This window comes from Cladophialophora immunda (genome assembly GCF_000835495.1).
Source record: "Cladophialophora immunda strain CBS 83496 unplaced genomic scaffold supercont1.2, whole genome shotgun sequence".
Taxonomy (NCBI): domain Eukaryota; kingdom Fungi; phylum Ascomycota; class Eurotiomycetes; order Chaetothyriales; family Herpotrichiellaceae; genus Cladophialophora; species Cladophialophora immunda.
Window position 1 is genome coordinate 1,957,189 of NW_015622542.1, and position 17,884 is coordinate 1,975,072.

General features: G+C 53.5%; 6 protein-coding genes across 6 annotated transcripts; 3 read left to right on the plus strand and 3 right to left on the minus strand.

Moving 5' to 3' along the window:
• Positions 1-43: 43 nt before the first annotated feature.
• PV07_02983 (uncharacterized protein) lies at positions 44-1,422 on the minus strand. Its single transcript, XM_016389640.1, has 2 exons — positions 769-1,422; positions 44-681 (listed from the first exon to the last, which is right to left on the minus strand). The coding sequence occupies exons 1-2, from the start codon at positions 1,232-1,234 to the stop codon at positions 119-121; spliced, it is 1,029 nt and encodes a 342-aa protein (XP_016251542.1). The 5' UTR covers positions 1,235-1,422; the 3' UTR covers positions 44-118.
• A 472-nt stretch (positions 1,423-1,894) lies between these two features.
• PV07_02984 (uncharacterized protein) lies at positions 1,895-4,878 on the plus strand (the record flags this gene model as incomplete). The annotated part of the gene is made up of 3 exons (XM_016389641.1): positions 1,895-2,199; positions 2,253-4,684; positions 4,739-4,878. The coding sequence occupies 3 exons, from the start codon at positions 1,895-1,897 to the stop codon at positions 4,876-4,878; spliced, it is 2,877 nt and encodes a 958-aa protein (XP_016251543.1).
• A 608-nt stretch (positions 4,879-5,486) lies between these two features.
• Positions 5,487-7,013, plus strand: PV07_02985 (uncharacterized protein; the record flags this gene model as incomplete). Its single annotated transcript, XM_016389642.1, has 1 exon — positions 5,487-7,013. One exon carries the CDS (start codon positions 5,487-5,489, stop codon positions 7,011-7,013), a length of 1,527 nt encoding a protein of 508 aa, XP_016251544.1.
• A 270-nt stretch (positions 7,014-7,283) lies between these two features.
• On the minus strand, positions 7,284-9,603 carry PV07_02986 (uncharacterized protein). Its single transcript, XM_016389643.1, has 2 exons — positions 8,191-9,603; positions 7,284-8,137 (listed from the first exon to the last, which is right to left on the minus strand). Exons 1-2 carry the CDS (start codon positions 8,404-8,406, stop codon positions 7,679-7,681), a joined length of 675 nt encoding a protein of 224 aa, XP_016251545.1. The 5' UTR covers positions 8,407-9,603; the 3' UTR covers positions 7,284-7,678.
• A 97-nt stretch (positions 9,604-9,700) lies between these two features.
• On the plus strand, positions 9,701-11,875 carry PV07_02987 (uncharacterized protein). The gene is made up of 5 exons (XM_016389644.1): positions 9,701-10,080; positions 10,146-10,618; positions 10,668-10,692; positions 10,818-10,934; positions 11,226-11,875. The coding sequence occupies exons 1-5, from the start codon at positions 9,861-9,863 to the stop codon at positions 11,357-11,359; spliced, it is 969 nt and encodes a 322-aa protein (XP_016251546.1). The 5' UTR covers positions 9,701-9,860; the 3' UTR covers positions 11,360-11,875.
• On the minus strand, positions 11,747-17,336 carry PV07_02988 (uncharacterized protein). The gene has a single exon (XM_016389645.1). The coding sequence runs from the start codon at positions 17,281-17,283 to the stop codon at positions 12,019-12,021; it is 5,265 nt and encodes a 1,754-aa protein (XP_016251547.1). The 5' UTR covers positions 17,284-17,336; the 3' UTR covers positions 11,747-12,018.
• Between the last annotated feature and the right edge of the window lie 548 nt (positions 17,337-17,884).

Sequence of the window (17,884 nt, forward strand, 5' to 3'; positions counted from 1 at the left end):
ATGTTGCTAGTAGAGACATTTGCCCTCCTTGTATGGCCTCGTTAGACGACAGGGGTTCTTGAGACACTGCAATGTCTGCTATTTGGCATATCCGAGTTGTCTCGCAGACTCAACTGAGTCAGTCCCGTCCTGACCCGGGCTGAGATATTTGGTTACGGTACATGGTTTCGTTGGCAACCTCCTGCTCCCACAGCGGCCATGGTTTTACAGCTCCCATCCCGGTTGTCGTTCCTGTATCATGTGCCTCGCGCTGGGTGAAGTACTTCACCTCACCGCCCAGCCCCATGGCACTGCGTTGAACCCGTGCATTTTGTTGCGTATAAATACAGTTGAAGATGCACATTTCCAGGCTCTCGGATGTCACCACCATACCGTGACCTCTCATGAGCACAACTGGATGCTTAACCTGACCATTCTCCCCTAGCGCCTTTGCGAGCGAGGAGGCAAGCTTGATGTTCCTGACCAGCATGTCCTGGTTGTCGGACGGATGGTCTTTGTACACTGAAGCCGCGTCCCACACTGGAACAGCAGTCCCCAGAAAACCGGCCATGTGAAAACAAGCTGACAACGGAACAGTGGAGATTGAAAACGGTACGACCTCCAAACTGTGTGAATGGACCACTGACTGGACAGCAGGATAGGCTTTGTACACTTCCGAGTGAATGAAACGCTCTGAGAAACCTGTGTCGTCTGCGTTAAACTGGTATCCAAAGTATTCAACAGAAGCAAGTTCGCGGTGTCCAAAAAGTATTATTGACCTCTACTTACCTCTTGGGGCATCTGGTTTCACAGGCTGTGCATCTTCGATATTGTATATGACAAGATCTTCAGGAGAAGCAACCAAAGCCGGCGCCAGATACCTGGACATCAGAAAGGTCGTATTGGACAGACGGACGGAAAGATGGCCATACGCGTCCACTAGATCATGTTGATGTAGCATGTGACAGCCGTCGATATATTTCCGGAGCAAGACAGGAGAGACCTGCGACAGATCTGTGACGCAATCGACCGAACCCGTCATGGCTGCCTCCTTATGGCGCGAAGGAATGTTGAAGAATAGAGGACTCCGCGTAGATGGCTCAACTGACAGAGCCCCAACTCTGAGGGATCGGTAAGTCGACGAGCAATGAAAAAGTTCCAATTGATGTGAAGATAGCAATTTGGTAAATAACCAGACTTCAATTGTTGGATTTCGTCTGATGGTGCACAACTCAGAGTTCTTCCATTGGCCCATTATGGGACACGTCTAGAACGTTGAAGCTCGGTATCATCGACCGAGCCCGGGGAGATAACCCTCAGCTTGCCAATCCTCAGCCGTCGCATCCCGGAGCCTTTCAGCCATTGTACTTGCGCCACCGCAGCTTAGCGAAACCTCTCATTGCTACCCGTGCCACCGAACGCGGCGTATACGGTAGAGAAGAGGATAACTAGTTGTGGGGGAGCGCCGACATGACCTTTCGATCGCTTGCTCAAGCTCAAAAGAATGCCAAGATGAGCTAGGCTGTTTTGGCGTACTCGCCCAGGTCGGCAGTATAGCAGCCATGGCCCTCGCTACTTTTAGTTAGTTCAGGGACAGTCCCTCGCCGCTACAAACAGACCGCCAAGGCCATCCACATTTGGACAGATCACTATGTATGCGTCGTCTGGTGGTCGCAGTCTCCCCCACGACAAGTTGTCAACGGCTTCACAGAAGTCCTCCCTCTCGCTTTCTACCCTTGGTCCATCTCTTGATCTCTGGGACGCTTCCGGAACTGCCTTCAGAGAATTACGACAATGCTTTGAGTCCTTCCTCCACAGCCCACCATCCTCCGCGCAACTGGCATCGACATCTTTCAATCGCCTTTAGAGTCCTTCCCTGATCTCTTTCGTCCGTGCTGAAGGCAGTCCCGCGACCATGGCGACCTTCCTTGAGAACTCGTACAGTCTCGTGCACCTTGACAACACAGCGGACCAGCCGAGTCAACAGGACCTCAAGACACAACTAGAAAAGGGCACAGATGAGACCAAGCTGGAAACCATGCGGAGGATTCTCACAATCATGCTCAATGGCGATCCCATGCCCAATCTATTGATGCACATTATCCGTTTTGTCATGCCCTCAAAGAGCAAGTCTCTGAAGAAACTGCTCTACTTTTACTACGAGATCTGCCCAAAGCTGGACGCCGGTGGGAAGTTAAAGCAGGAGATGATTCTTGTCTGGTGTGCTTGGTTGTCTCTGCAAACATGAGAACTTTGAGACTGACAGCCGCTAGTAATGGCATTCGGAACGATCTCCAGCATCCTAACGAGTTCGTTCGAGGCAACACGCTCCGCTTCCTTTCTAAACTCCGAGAACCCGAATTGATCGAACCCCTCCTCTCTGCCGCACAAACTTGCCTTGACCACAGGCATGCCTACGTGAGAAAGAACGCGGTATGGGCCTTGGCCTCTGTATACCAGAACGCCCAGCACCTGATCCCGGACGCTCCTGAGATGCTCCACACGTTCCTCGCTGGCGAGAGCGACACAACCTGCAAAAGGAATGCTTTTGCGGCTTTGATGAGTATAAGCCATGACAAAGCGTTGGAATATCTCACCGGAGTCCTGGACGGAGTGCCCAACGCCGACGAGTTGCTTCAGTTGGTCGAACTTGAGTTTATCCGGAAAGACGCTGTCCAAAACCAAGCAAACAAGGCGCGCTATTTGCGATTAATCTTTGATCTGTTGGAAGCCAACACGAGCACGGTTGTCTATGAAGCTGCGACTTCACTGACGGCTCTAACGAACAATCCGGTGGCTGTCAAAGCAGCTGCTGGTAAATTGATCGAGTTAAGCATCAAAGAGGCGGACAACAACGTCAAGCTTATCGTGCTTGATCGCGTTGACCAATTGCGGAGGCGAAACGAGGGCGTACTGGACGATCTCACCATGGAAATCCTGCGAGTTCTATCTAGCCCTGACCTGGACGTTCGGAGGAAGGCATTGGCGATTGCATTGGAGATGGTTTCCAGCAAGAATGTGCAAGAGATTGTCATGCTCCTGAAGAAAGAATTGAGCAAGACTGTGATTGAGCAGTATGAAAAGAACTCGGAATACCGACAGCTCCTCATCCAGTCTATCCACCACTGCGCCATCAAGTTCTCGGAGATTGCGGCCAGCGTCGTCGACGTCTTGATGGACTTCATTGCAGACTTCAACAATAGCTCCGCAGTGGACGTTATTTCCTTTGTCAAGGAGGTAGTTGAGAAATTTCCTAAACTGAGATCATCCATCGTGGAACGGCTGGTGTCGACATTGGGCGAGGTCCGTGCAGGAAAGGTATATCGTGGTTCGCTCTGGGTGATTGGCGAATATTCGCTGCAAGAGAACGACATCAAGGAGGCCTGGAAACGGATCCGGGCGAGCCTTGGGGAAATCCCTATACTCGCCTCGGAACAACGGTTGTTAGACGAGCAGTCGAACGAGGATGGCGAACCGAAAGACCAGGTCAATGGCCACTCCGCGCCCAAGCCAGCCTCCAGTGGATCACGGAAAATCCTTGCCGATGGCACATATGCGACAGAAAGCGCCTTGACCAGCGACTCCGCTGCAAAGGCAAGACTAGAGGCAGTTAAGGCGGCGCAGAAACCTCCGCTGAGACAGCTGATCCTCGATGGTGACTATTACCTGGCGACGGTGCTTTCTTCAACCTTGACAAAACTAGTTATGCGTCACTCGGAGATCTCAACGGACCAGGCACGCACCAACGCCTTGCGTGCTGAGGCCATGCTGATAATGATCTCGGTTGTCCGAGTTGGCCAGTCGCAGTTTGTGAAAGCGCCCATCGACGAGGATTCCGTGGATCGAATTATGTCTTGTGTACGAGCTTTGGCCGAGTTCACGGAGCGCAAAGAACTAGAGGTATCCTTCCTGGACGACACTAGGACGGCCTTCCGGGCCATGGTTCAGGCCGAAGAGAAGAAACGGGCGGCGAAAGAAGCAGTAGAAAAGGCAAAGACAGCCGTCCAAGTGGACGATGTTCTTTCAATACGACAATTGTCAAAGAAGAATGCGGGCGACGGCACAGATGAAATGGAGCTTGACCTGGAGAAAGCGACAGGCGGCGATGCTTCGTTTGAAGATCTGTCATCCAAGCTGAGTCGCGTGGTGCAGCTTACTGGATTTTCAGATCCTGTATACGCTGAGGCATATGTCAAAGTGCACCAGTTTGACATTATCCTCGACGTACTGCTGGTCAATCAGACGACTGAGACTCTCCAGAACCTGTCGGTGGAGTTTGCTACTCTAGGTGATTTGAAGGTGGTGGAACGACCGACTACACACAATCTCGGACCCCACGACTTCCTCAACGTGCAATCAACCATCAAAGTGTCAAGCACAGACACAGGCGTGATTTTTGGCAATGTCGTTTATGATTCACCCTCGGGAACAGACACGCATGTTGTCATCCTAAACGACGTACATGCGGATATCATGGACTACATTCAGCCAGCAACATGCTCTGAATCCGCATTCCGGACAATGTGGACCGAGTTTGAATGGGAAAACAAGGTGAATATCAACAGCAAAGCGACCACGAAGACGCTGCGAGAGTTTTTGGATCAGCTCATGAAGAGCACGAATATGACGTGTCTGACACCGGAAGCCAGCCTGAAAGGCGACTGTCAATTCCTGAGTGCAAATCTATACGCAAGGAGTGTTTTCGGTAAGTGATTATGCTCTGTGTGAACTGCTCGAGTGTGCCTAACTCTGGATCTAGGGGAGGATGCATTAGCGAATTTGAGCATAGAAAAGACGGCGGACAACTCGATTGTGGGATTTATTCGGATTCGGTCACGGTCACAAGGATTGGCTCTGAGCCTGGGATCATTGAAGGGACTGAAGGCAGGCACATACTAGGCCATGGATCCGAGAATATTAGGAGGCCGCCGAGCATCAGCAGTACCGGCGATACCCTTCGGTCTGGTCTTTTGGAATTGGCAGCAGAGCCGTGGTCAAAAGAAGGAAGCAGATATCGGTGCGTATGTGTGTGAGATGCAGGATGCAAGACATGTGCCAACGAAGACGACCACATGCAAGGCTGATGAGGACGCGAGGATGGGTGGATACTCGGTATAGCCAAAGGGTCGAAGGGTGCGGACACGGAAGTCCAGCAGTGGGACACAGTGGAGGAGCCACACCAAAATGCGCCCAGCCGAATGGTCGCGTCTCACCCGCGCAGCTCCATCTCTCCAAAGGCCGCAGGAAACCATCATCCCAGCCATCTCGTTGTGCCAACACTGCCAACAAATGCCACCAAGTTCCGATGCTTCATCATGTCTCTAGACTTTTGTCGTAAATGTCACTGTAAGGGTTTTGTAGCACTAACTCCGGTCTGGTCAAGGATTTCTCTCTGCCAGTCTCCCTCATCTCCCTTGCACTTGTGCCATCCTCACATCGTCCTCTCAAATCACCTGCGCCGCCTCTCATCTTCGTAGCCGGATAGCGGCCCTTTTTGCACAGTGCCTATGGCACCATGGCTGCAACTGGCAGCGCTACCCTCGTCGCTCCTGGTCCTTATCGCCAGCTCGATTCCGCCAGTCTCCCCCCAAGGTCTGGCCCTACAGTGGCCCTACGATCTCCCCCCAGATTCGAAATACTACCCCGAAGATGAATTGATGGTCAAACGGGATTTGAAAGTACAGCAGAAGCTGCAAAAGAGCATCCCGACCGGGGTGAGGAAAATGAGCGGAGATCCTGGGGAGAAGTTCTATCTGCAGTACTGGGGCTTTGAGGAGCAGGAGGAGGAGGACTTCAACAACTGCTCGTTAGATTGGGCCAACGCGACCTTGTTCACATCCTTCGATCACCCAGTCCGGGTGCACGACAGTTACCAGAGTCCACGCCTCTTCCGGCGACTACTCCCAGGCTGGCATCTCTTTGCAGAGAGAGATTTCCAGTGTCCGACGGGCACATCAGCCTGCACCTCGATCGATCGACCCAACAGCTGCTGCGCAACGGGCTACACCTGCCAACTGGTTCAGGACACGGGGAACGGGTTGGGTGACGTCGGATGCTGTCCCGACGGTCAGGTGTGCGGGAATGCGCTCTCGACGTCGTGCGCCAGCGGGTATACCTCGTGCCCGAACGACCCCGGCGGTGGCTGCTGTCTTCCGGGGTACGCGTGCTACCAGGTCGGATGCGTGCAGACGTCGACCGCGACGATCTTGACGAATCCAACGCCCTCCACCACGACGGTGACGAGCTACACGACGGTCACGCCTTCGCCCTCGACGCCCACGCCGACGACACACACATCCACGACCACGTCCACCTCCGCAACGTCAACCCGAACTTCCAGCGTCACGCCGCTGCCTCCAGTCATCTCCACCGTCACCCTCACGGTCACGGTCACCTCCGCCACCACGCTGCCACTCACCTGCTCCTCGGGCTTCCGCTCGTGCCCGGCGTCGCTGGGGGGCGGGTGCTGTCCGACGGACCGGCAATGCGGCTCTTCCAACTGTCCTCCGCTCTCCACGTCGTCGTCCGCGACGCCCGAGCCGCCCGTGCGGCCGACGTCGCTCACCACGACCGTGGAGACAACAACCACGACGACCACCCACTCCACGTCGCCCTCCTACCCGGTGACCGGGTGTCCGACGGGCTTCTACGCCTGCTCGGCCTACTACCCGGGCGGATGCTGCCAGATCGGCCGCGACTGCGACTCGACGTCCTGTCCCGCCCTGCCCTCCACGACGCTGGTCTCGGGCAGCACCCTGACGATCGTCGCGCCCACCGGCTCGGGCATCACCGCGCCAGGCACCCAGGTGACGGGGGACTGTGCGCACGGCTGGTCGACCTGCGCCCCGAGCGTCGGCGGCGGGTGCTGTCCGAGCGGCTACGTCTGCGGCGCGACGAGCTGTAGCGTCCCCGCCGGTGTGACCGGGGGAGGGAACGGCGTGGGGAAGGAGGCGCCGAATGTGGCAGCAGGCAAGGGAGAGCGTCTCTGGAGCGGTGCACTGTGGAGTTTCATGGGCATATGGCTGGTGTTTTGATCGCCATCAGGACCCATTGGCTTTGCTGGTTGGGTGTTTTTTCGGGGCGGGAGGAGCTTTCTCGTATGTACAGTGGAGTTATTGCCTCCTGGACAACACGGCAAACATGACCGGCACAATACTGCACATTTTGCCAGGGACGACGACGACGACAGAGTCGCTTGATAGCCCCCCGTGGCCGGTTTCAGTCCGTTTCGGACAACACATAATGACAAATAGACTTACTTTTGTGTGCGCCGAGGATCGGTTCCGGTTCTTGTTCTCAACTCTGCGGACTCTGCGTTGATTGACCCTGTTCAGTTCTGAGGTATTCAATAGCCTTTTCCATTGTGAGAGCCCGTGCTCGTACTGCACTGTGTGTAACAAAATATCCTGAACTGCGGTCACCTAACCTGAAGAAGCACCATTTGACGCGTTGTTTCCAAGACGTATCAGAGTGACGCCCAAAGCCATCGTCCTTGCTACTCCCTTCCTCTCGTTTAGATCCTCTTTTGCCGTCCCTTACTAGTACACTCTGGATGTTGGCGTCTTCTGCCAGCCATCTTGCCTTATTCCAATCCGTTGCTTAACGCCCTGCGCCCATGCTCAAATCATTTTCTCTTCATGGTCTGATCCTTCCGGTACCCAAGACATTCAAATGCCTGCCTACACCCAAGACGCCGTCACTAGGCTTGTTGCTGCACCACCAGTTCGTCATATTCTTTCAGCTTGCGCTGCACTAGGTCTAGTGCATGTCGCTTGACCTGCTCTTTGTCGTCCCTCACATCGACCTGCATGACATCCCATTCGAGTTCTTCCTCCGGCTCCTCCAACGTGGCCATCTGGCTGTGGACCATTCCTTCTTTCATATAGTGTCCGACTCGCGCTGCGACTCTCGCTTGCAGCGTTGCTTCGTCAACCTTGAGGTAGATGAAATGGACTTGGACGGAAGGGTGTTCATAGTTGGCGACTCGGATGACGTCGCGATATTTGCGCTTGAGAGCCGAGCATGTGACAATGACCGAGTTGGAGGTTTGGAGCTTCTTGATGGCTTCTTCTCGAAGGGTGATCAGCCAATCCCAGCGATCAGCATCCGTAAGGGGGGTTCCAGAGGCCATTTTTTGCTTGTTGGCTATGGGATGGTACTGTGCTAGCATTAGCCTAAACATAGGCGAGTCAAGGGTAGAGAGCAACATACGTCATCACCCTCAATGTAGGGTAACGACAACTCGGCAGCAAGGTGCTGAGCAACCGTCGTCTTTCCGCATCCTGCAGGACCGGTAACGATCCAGATGTGCTCCAGGTGGTCGGTACCGTTTTGCATGACTCGTGGGGAGGTCCCGTAGTTCGAAGAAATAGGTCGGTGAGGGTGCCGAAAGGGATGAGGTCTGGGAGTTCGTTCTGTCGACAGCATGGCGGCGTTTGTCAGGCAAAGCAAACGGGTGATGTCACGATTGAAGCGAACACGAGAAGGCACTTAGGGCCGGATAGACACGCGATCAAACAGGAAGCAGCGAACGAGAAGACAAGTGCGTGGGGGTAAAGGAAGTTAAACATAAGGAAGGGGAAGAGGAAAAGAACCGATCACTTACTGGGAGGGGGAAAGGTGAGATATAAGGACGTAACTCATGAGGGGGGGTAGGTTTGAAGATTGCCGTCAGGATCACCAAAATTGCTGTTTTTGGTGGCGGTCAGTGCAGGAATGTTGGATGGGAAAGAATCAAAGTCTCGAGACGGCGAGACGGCAAGCACCATGGACGTCGTACAGAGCTGGATTGAATTCAGGGTGACTGTTGCCCGGTCTTACCCCACACCCAGAAAATCCACCCAGACCGGCGGCCTTGCCGGATAAAATCTGGCCATGCGTGCGGGTGGCACAAGCAAATCAGGTACGGTCTTGGGCTGCGGTACCGAGATGGCCGTATGCAGCTTCAGAAGAAGGTGAAATGGGTGGAATCGAGCCCGGGGAGGCAATGCTCGTATCGATCGAAATCGTCGGAGACCAGCGACGCGACGAGTCAATGGTGTGAGAGAGTTTGGAGAATGTGCGGTCTGCGGGGAAGACGGAACGAGCAACCCAAGTGATCGGCATTTGAACCATCAGATTTTGACGCCGGAGGGGCAGTCAAGTCAGTAGCCGATCCCAACAAAGATGTCTTGTAGGTAGAAGACGACGAGGAAGCCCGAAGGGCAGGGAGGCTCTAGGCCAACAGCGACAGCGATCGGATAGAGATGGACTCAGACTCCACAGCGGCCACTTGTTGTTCATCGTTCAGGACTCTTCTCTTGGTCCGCCACAGCGCGCTTCTCAGCGTCCAACTGTCTTGTCTTGGGTCAACGGCGAGAGTGTCACAGCCTTGCGTTGCTCTCGCACATGACTCAGGTCTTATGGAGATCGTCTCGAGGCAAACACGTGGTTTGATGTAAGGGAAAGCAATTTGAGGAAGGACAGTGAAGCTGGTCCAGGGCATGGTGGGCTCGGTGTGAACGGTGGTTGGCCATCGTCTCGTAACACAACAGATGCTGAGGTATCGCATAATCCATGCCTTTGCGTATGCTGTCCGAGCCCCTCGATGGCTTGAACAGGTTGTGGCGTTGAGTTGTGAATGAGGTTTAAGTGCAGGCAAAACCAGATAGATGTAAAGTCGCTTGTCGCTTAAACCTGACGGGGCTTGGCACTGATCTGGGGCAACTGAGCGCAGCTGTAACAGGTAGGCTCCTACATACAATTGTCGCGCAGCTCATCTTTTGAGAGCGACGACATTTCTGCTGCATTTCCCACATCCACAGACGACATCCTCCCATTAACATCCATACGCTAGATCACCACAGCCGCTGCATCCCTTCCATCCCCCCGCCTTTCCTACTATGTCAGCATTCTTCTTCTCTACACCTGTCGATATCGACATCGTCCTCGAAGACGCCGACGAGCGGCAAACAGTCGATGTCAAGCTTGACAAGAACAGACGGGAAAAGGCTCCCTTATATCTCGATGGCGAATCCGTCAAAGGCGCAGTCACAATAAGACCAAAGGATGGGAAAAGACTGGAACACACTGGCATCAAGGTCCAGTTCATCGGACTGATAGGTACGCCACAATAAAACACAGGTTTGAGCTGGGGAAGCCTTGGAACCTGACCCTAGCTCGTCTAGAAATGTTCTTCGACCGAGGAAACCATTACGAATTCTTGTCGCTAGGACAGGAACTAGCCGCGCCGGGAGAACTGCAACACCCTCAGACATTCCCCTTCAACTTCAAGAACGTCGAAAAGCAGTACGAGTCATACAATGGCATCAACGTCAAGTTACGATACTTTGTGCGCGTCACAGTCTCGAGAAGGATGGCCGATGTCATCCGGGAAAAGGACATTTGGGTCTATTCCTACCGAATACCCCCGGAGACAAACAGCTCGATAAAGATGGATGTCGGGATTGAAGACTGTCTGCACATCGAATTCGAATACTCCAAGAGCAAATACCACCTCAAGGACGTCATCGTCGGACGGATCTATTTCTTGCTGGTCAGATTGAAGATCAAACATATGGAGCTGTCCATTATCCGAAGGGAGACGACCGGTGTCGCCCCCAACCAATACAACGAGAGCGAGACGCTGGTGCGGTTTGAGGTGTGTATTTCGTGGTTCTGCATGTTCAAGCTGCTAACATTGTTATCAGATTATGGATGGTTCACCATCAAGAGGTACGATTCCCTTCCCTGCCACGCCATGTGTGGGAATGGCATGCCGATATATACCACACATATTGGGAAGTCCTCCGATTTGGAGGCCAAGCACGAACAACAGTGATGTACTGACAAGAGTCTAGGTGAAACAATCCCTATCCGACTGTTTCTAGGAGGGTTTGACCTGACACCCACCTTCCGAGAGGTGAACAAGAAATATTCCACCAGATACTACCTCAGTCTAGTGTTGATTGACGAAGGTATGTTTCTATGACACTCTCGCCCCTCTGAACAACCTGCCGAGGATTGGTTTCAGTAAGAGCGCAGGAGACTTTGTGAGCATCAGCCTTGCTTGTGCAAACCTCCATGCTCTGGCTGCCCCCCACTCGAGTGCCCATATTCATTTGCCGACACGTGCAACAAGTCACCCGTTCGGCACCCGCATGTCCCCACACTAGGCCTGGTGTCCGGCCTTTGACGACCCGTTCAATGCTGGACCTCCAGAGGCGCGCAATTCCAACTTTGGACCCAGCTGACATCTCGCAAAACAGACGCCCGCCGCTACTTCAAGCAGTCGGAAATAGTTCTCTACCGACAGGCGCCCGAACTGGCTCCCCCGCTAGCGACAGACCAGCCTGGCGCCGGCGGCAAGCTGCCCATCCATACTCCGCCGACACCTGCCTAATCCAGGAGCCCTCTCCCAAGCATTTCTTCATTGGCCGTGGGGGGGACCGTTGCCGGGAAAAGGTTTCCCAAAGTAATTGAGAGCGCCTGCATAAGGTTACAGTGCGTGGAACTCGACTCAAACTGGGCAATTTTGCCCGTCCAGTGGGATTTGGATGGCGATCGTGCGTCTCTCAAAAGTGGCAGTATTCTACGAGATACGAGTCCAACCCTTGGGCCTCTGGTGTCAATGCGAGTCTGCCTCACTGTGGAGTGTCATTCTGGGGTACGGGGTGACCGCCGGATATCTGGTACGATGCCCAGCAAGGCCAGGGTCTCACTCCGGTGGTCCTCATGGCGTGTCTTGCTCGACGAGGCAGTCGTACGGCGACAGCTGCCAGAATTATGCATCGCTTTTCCCTCAGGACCGCATGCGCATCGTCCCACAATTACTCAGTTGATGGCCGTCTACGCTCCAACTATCAAAGCCTAGATCTATCGAGGCGCACTGTTGTTCCATGCACCAATCAGTCTCGAGAGTTCTATCCTCATTTCCTTTTTGTCGTTCTCTTAAATCAGTGATGCACTCCGATTCTGGTCTTCGGATCGTCGTTGGAGTCATTTGCGCAAGGCCCAGTCCCCATCCTTTCCCTCTCGAAACCCTTCCCTCCGCCCATCTGCTCAAACCCCGTGAAACCCCCAATCCTGCCCAACAACGCTTCCCCAGCTTTCCAGCGCTGCCTCGACCGCCTTGCCCGGCTCGTCGTCTTGCCACGCCCGTGCCCCGGGACCTTTCAATCTCGGCAGTCCCTGCCAGAACTTCTGGACGCGCAGCATCATGCCGTAGAGGATGCGGAGGTGGGACTTGCCGTCGTCCACCTCGCCGACTCCTAATCTTCGCATAGCCACGAGCAATCCTTTAGAAGCGTCGTCTTGTGAAGGCTTCACCTCAAGAGCCTGCGTCATTCTGGCAATCGCCTGGCCATCGCTCCTCAACTCGACGAACTTGGACAGCACAACCTGTAGCTCCGCTTGCTGGGGCTCGGGCGGCGGAGTCAGACCTCGCAGCCGCTGGTCAGCTAGAAACGTCTTCAAGGGGTGTGCTACACGCAATATGAGATAAGGGGCCGCTGCGCAGGCCAATTTAGAACTTGCGTCCCGAATATCCTTCGGGGCCTCGCTCGAATGCGCAGATTCCTGCCACGAGACGAGCCCAAACAGCGCGTCTAGCGCCGCGTAGCAAATTCTCCGTCTCACAGCAAATATAGGCCGGTGGACACTGCCAGGCCTCGTCTGTGGCAAGCCCTTCAACGGATCATTCTTGACATCATCTGGAAAGTCGTAGAACCAAGGTTTCGCTAGCAGCGAAGCCTCGAATAGGACAACTCCATATCCGTTGCATGCGTCTTCTTTGATTTCTTGTGAAGACTGGAAAATGGGTACGATGGCCTCGTGTAGCAGTCGAAAGTGTTCGATGTCGAACGTTTCATCGTCGATGATTGTCTCTTCTGTGTGATCTGGACCAGGTGGATTGGACAGACCACCAGAGCTCAGGATACTGACCGTAATGGAGGTGATGTCTAGTGCCAGACCATCTAGGTGAGAGAAATCCCCCGGCCGTGACCTTCTGTGGCCCACACACTTCTGCAAAGCTTCGACCATGACCACTGCAGTGACGGTGGCATTCCTCCATAACGGTGCTTGGCTGCTTGTGGGGATCTTCGTGTATTTCGTGTTGATAATAGCGGAAAGTACAAGGCACGCCCTTTGCACGGCCAGGGTGTGGATGAAATGCTCATCCTCTGCATACTCCAGAATCAAATTCCGGAAGCTTTCTAAACACGAGGACGCAAAGGCCATGAACGTTGGCTTCTGTGCAGATTTCGATATAGCCGATTTTTTCTGCTGGGCACCAACTCTCCCATCCTGAATATTCAGAGAGAGACTCAATATTCTGAGCACGAATTGGGAATATTCTGACACTTGGTCTCGCAAGAGGGTTTTTAGTATAGCCATGCACTGCAAAGCCTCCTTTTGTTCCGGTGCCAGAGCTTTCACGTCATTCGTGTAAGGAGGATGCACACACAATAGAATTCCGCGCTCGATGGAATCCATCAACATAGGGGCTTGCCTTTGCATATAGTTCGAAACGGGGACAGGCTTGGTCTTGTATGCTTCAACAAAGACATTTGCATGGGAAGTAAAGGCTTCTTGGTTCGGCGGTTCTTCACCGGCCACACGATGAGATTGAGAGTCTCGTCCGATCCTAGCAGGATGATAGTCTGCCCAAAGCTGCATTGGAGGGACGATCAGGTCTTCGTCCGCATCCTCTAGGACCGACAGTGCGGAAAGAAGTTTCGACAGATTCGAGAAAGCCAACGAAGAGGCAGCCAGCGAGCTTGTGCTTAACAGAGACTTCAAAACGTCCATAGTGCGAAGCCATGTATTTCCGAAGTCATTATGTATGGCGATCACCGTTAGATTCTGAGATATGATTTGAATGATGCCCTCCGTCAGCTGAGCCGCTGATGCCATCCATTCGCTCTGGTCACTCTTGTCTGCAGCATACTGCGTGATGCAAAACCGAACGGTGTCCAATAGGCCAGCTTCGAGCATGATTGACCATGTGTTTGGGGTGAGGGCCTCGCTCGAGGCATCAAGCATCTTTAAAAGGACTTTAATGGCTGCATTTCGAACATCTGAACGCTCATCTTTGCACAATTCGATCAGCTGTAGCAGAATAACGCTCCAGATTGTTCCAGAAGACGACTTGGAGGTTAAGGCGAACGATTCTATAGGGCCCTCCAGAGCTGGCATAGAAGTGATGTCGATTGTCTTAATCCTTGATAAAGCCTGGGACGCGAGGCTCCACAGAACAGTGGTGCTTGTCAGCGCCACATTCAGATCATAATGTTGAGAGCCAAATTGACGCAGAAGTTGGGCCAACTTTGCCAGGGAATTAGCATCCAGGACACCGAGAAAGTCCGAGGTGATTAGTTGTATAGATCTGAAGGCAACCCTTAATATCTGGGCGGTCTGTACATGATTGTCGCCTTGTTCCATCGATTCATCGGCTGGCGGTGGCGTTGCCTGTCCACTTTTCGCGAACGAGACTGACAGTATTTCGAGTGCGATAGGCCAGCAGTTGTTCAGAGACTCTCCGCTATGACTTAGCATACTTTCTAGAGCATCAAGAAGCCTCTTATGGATTTCCAGCTCAACAGCATCGTACCTCCGACCCGGAGTCTCGTCAAAGAACTCTAGCTGCTGCAAGAGCGATTGCAGGCAACGGGATCTAATGCTGTCTGCCTCGCTGGTGTCGAAACGCGTGTCATCCAGTAACTTTACTGTTTCCATGGATATCAGGTCCAATATGCTGGCAGATTGTATGCGATGAGTACCAGCCACGCTACCATCCTGCGAGACGCGCAGCAAACGATCTGCAATTAGATCCCAGGAGCAAGACTGTTCTGCAGAAGATGCGAACCGATATATGTTGATGCGCGACAAGTCGTTGAGCTTGTTAAGGACAAACCCGATCTCCAGATCCAGAGTTTTTGACTTTGTCCACAAACCAGAAACACTCCGCGACACATGATGTGCCGGCCTCGGAGCTCCCAGGCGAGTGGGTGAGGTGGGAGAAGCAAGACTTTGCTGCGAGGGTTGCGAATCGCTCTCCGCATCGCTCTGCCCAAGCAAGCGGAATAAGGCGTGTACGATCACGGTAAACGAATCGGCGCTGAAACTTCGTGTGCTCTCGAGCATCCTCTTCGTTGCCGCCTGGACAGCGGCTATTTCGGTTGAAAGAGTTGTCTGACCATCATTACCAGAGACACCGATTCTCGGACTTCCTGATTGTGACGTCGCCACATTGGTGGCGCTCGGCATTGCGATCAAAGCTTCAACTGTCTGCATGGTTTCGATGAGGATGAACCATGCGTCTTCTTCCAGGGTCGGCCCAAGAGCGATACCCAGGTTCAACAAAGCCCGAAGACACAGCAGATGCCTGACATTGAGCGGTGAGCTGGTGACTTGGAAGGTTGGTGTCGGTGGTTGCTCAGTCGGGGATTTCAGCACGTCGTTGAGCACCCCATGTTCAGCACTTGCGATTCGAGGCGATTTTATGTTTTGAGAGGCCGCGATGAAACTGCTCGCGTTAGACGGTATGGAGGCCTTCGCCAGCGTCGTGAGCAAAGCATCTCTAGGCGTGGAGAGCTCGAGCACACCGGAAACTTGAGCTAGTTTTTGAACTGATCGAATCAGTATATGGTAAAACTCGGAGTCCAACGCCGCATTGAGGAACGTGGAGCAAGTGGCAAGCGCGGCTGGCCAGCAGGCCTCGATGAGTTCAGCAGAGGTGCGAATCTGGGTGAATAGTCGATGGTTCGTCAAGGTCAGAGGATTTATGAGCCGCTGATATTTCTGGGAGGAGGATGCGGGCCGAATGGATCTCCGTGCCGTTTCGTCGTCGGTTCGGTCGGTGGCAGAGCTATCTCTGCGGCCGATTTCCGATGACTCTCGTTGCGAAGCTCGGCTCGGGACACTCAATGGCATAATGAACTTTGACAGACCATCACATAAATGTGAGATGCAACCGAGGACTAGAGTGTATATGTAAGTGCTCGGGATTGTTGGGGGAGCGTTCTTTTCGGATTGATCCATGAGCCGGACCGCCACCACACTCCAATCGGCGCTTATACCAGTAACGCTTGCATCACTCGAGGTCACGGAGGTAATAGCGCCCCCCAGACCCTGCGCTTCGATTGATGCAGCCTCTTCGCTCTTCGGGTCGGTTATGCGCTGAACAGGGACAGTAGACTGGCGCCCGAGCCCAATCAACGATGGATCTTCTGCTGCGATACGGACTAATGCAGACATGAGCTGGCCTACTAACTTGACCGAGTCTTTCCCCTTGTCGAACAGGCGGAAGGTTTCCCTGAAAACGCTGAAGTCGGAACAGAGGGTACGGAAGAACTCGAGGAACAGAGCACGTTTCCATGGTGGATTGCCGTCCTTCTCTAATGCGCCGATAAGTAAGGGCGTCATCTGCGTCAATTGGTCTCGGAGGTCCTCGGCACGGGCTTGGAAAAGTAGGAGCAAAATAGACAGAGCACGCGCTGTCATACCAAAAGCATCCTTTCTAGCCAAAACACGCAACAGGCCGTGCGTAAGGCTTTCGGCCCATCTCTGATCGTTGAGTTTCTCAGATGTGAGAAGCGAGTCGTAATCTGACAGGATTGTCTGCAAAGTTTCGAGCAGAAAGCCAGCAGGGAGACTTTCGACTTTGAGGTATTGGGGTCTCTGGTGGTCGAGCAGCAGACAAAAGTCGTCGAGGAGCCGGAGTGCGTCGTCCAAAGGGGCAACTTCTAAACCCTCATTTGAGAGATCCCCACCATGGCGTTCGCCCGATGGTCCGAGATTTCTTCTCTCCACGGCCTTTTCAAACACCGCCGAGACTAACTGCTGGAAAGTTGCTGCAGCTGTGTTGCTCACAGCGGCCGTCCGACTGGATTGGAGGGATGCACATAGTTCTAGGACTGTGGCAAGCAGGTCTCCGTGTATGTCATCGCCATAGAGCTGCAACAGAGAGGGGAGGGTCTGTAGAATCTTGAGTTGAGGCTCATAGCCTGCGGCAACTCCATCGCGGAAAGCGTCTAAGACATCGGGGAGCCTTGTCCGAGCAAGTGCACTACTTGCAGTCAATCTGTGGATACAGGCAGTTCCTGTAGTTGCTAGCTTGTTGTTCTTGGATCTGCAAGCAAGAATAAAGGGTTCAATGAATTGAGGCCGACGGTAGAGGTCGCCAGCCAGCTGGGTTTCAGATGTCACCGAGATTGTTTTGAGGTCAGCGAGCGACTGCTCGGAAGCCGCGCGCACGTCATTGTATCTTCGTTTCGAGTCTGATATGAGGCTCGCCAACTCAGACTGGAGAAATGCATGTGTCATCCCTGCTTCGCCTCATCATGGGCAGAGAGAAAGGATCGTTCTGCTGATAGTAGTCGGTGCAAGAGAAGGCGGAGGGTGGCTCAAGGTGGCCTTTCGAGGGCAAACAAATAGGATGCTGCCAAGGCCCGTCCCACTCTAGAACAAAGTCGGTGCTGCTTTAATGCCGCTTCCCCTGACAGCCTCGTCTGATAGGTCCTGTGCCGGTGCAAGCTACAGGCTACCTTGGGTCAAAGCAAGCAAACTTTTGAGCAAGGAGGATGGAGCTGGTAGTGTGGAAAGGTCTGGGCCTAGAATTTCGTAGACAGGAGAGGAGTTTCTCGTAGAATGAGGTGCAAAGTTGAGCGTAGAGGTGTATCGCAATGGGAAAGCCGTAAAGGCGGCATGGCGCGAGGTGAGCGGCATGCCAGTTCGGGATGAGAACAACATTCGCTCTTCTTCTCAACTCGGCTGCATGCCATTTCTAGTCATAACTCTTTGCACTCGGAGCTGCAGGGTTCTACATTAGTATATCTCTCAGCTTGCTTGATCAAGACTCCTGCTAGGATACAGTATGCATGACCGAAACGACCTCGAACCACGGAGGGCAACAGCTCACACATCA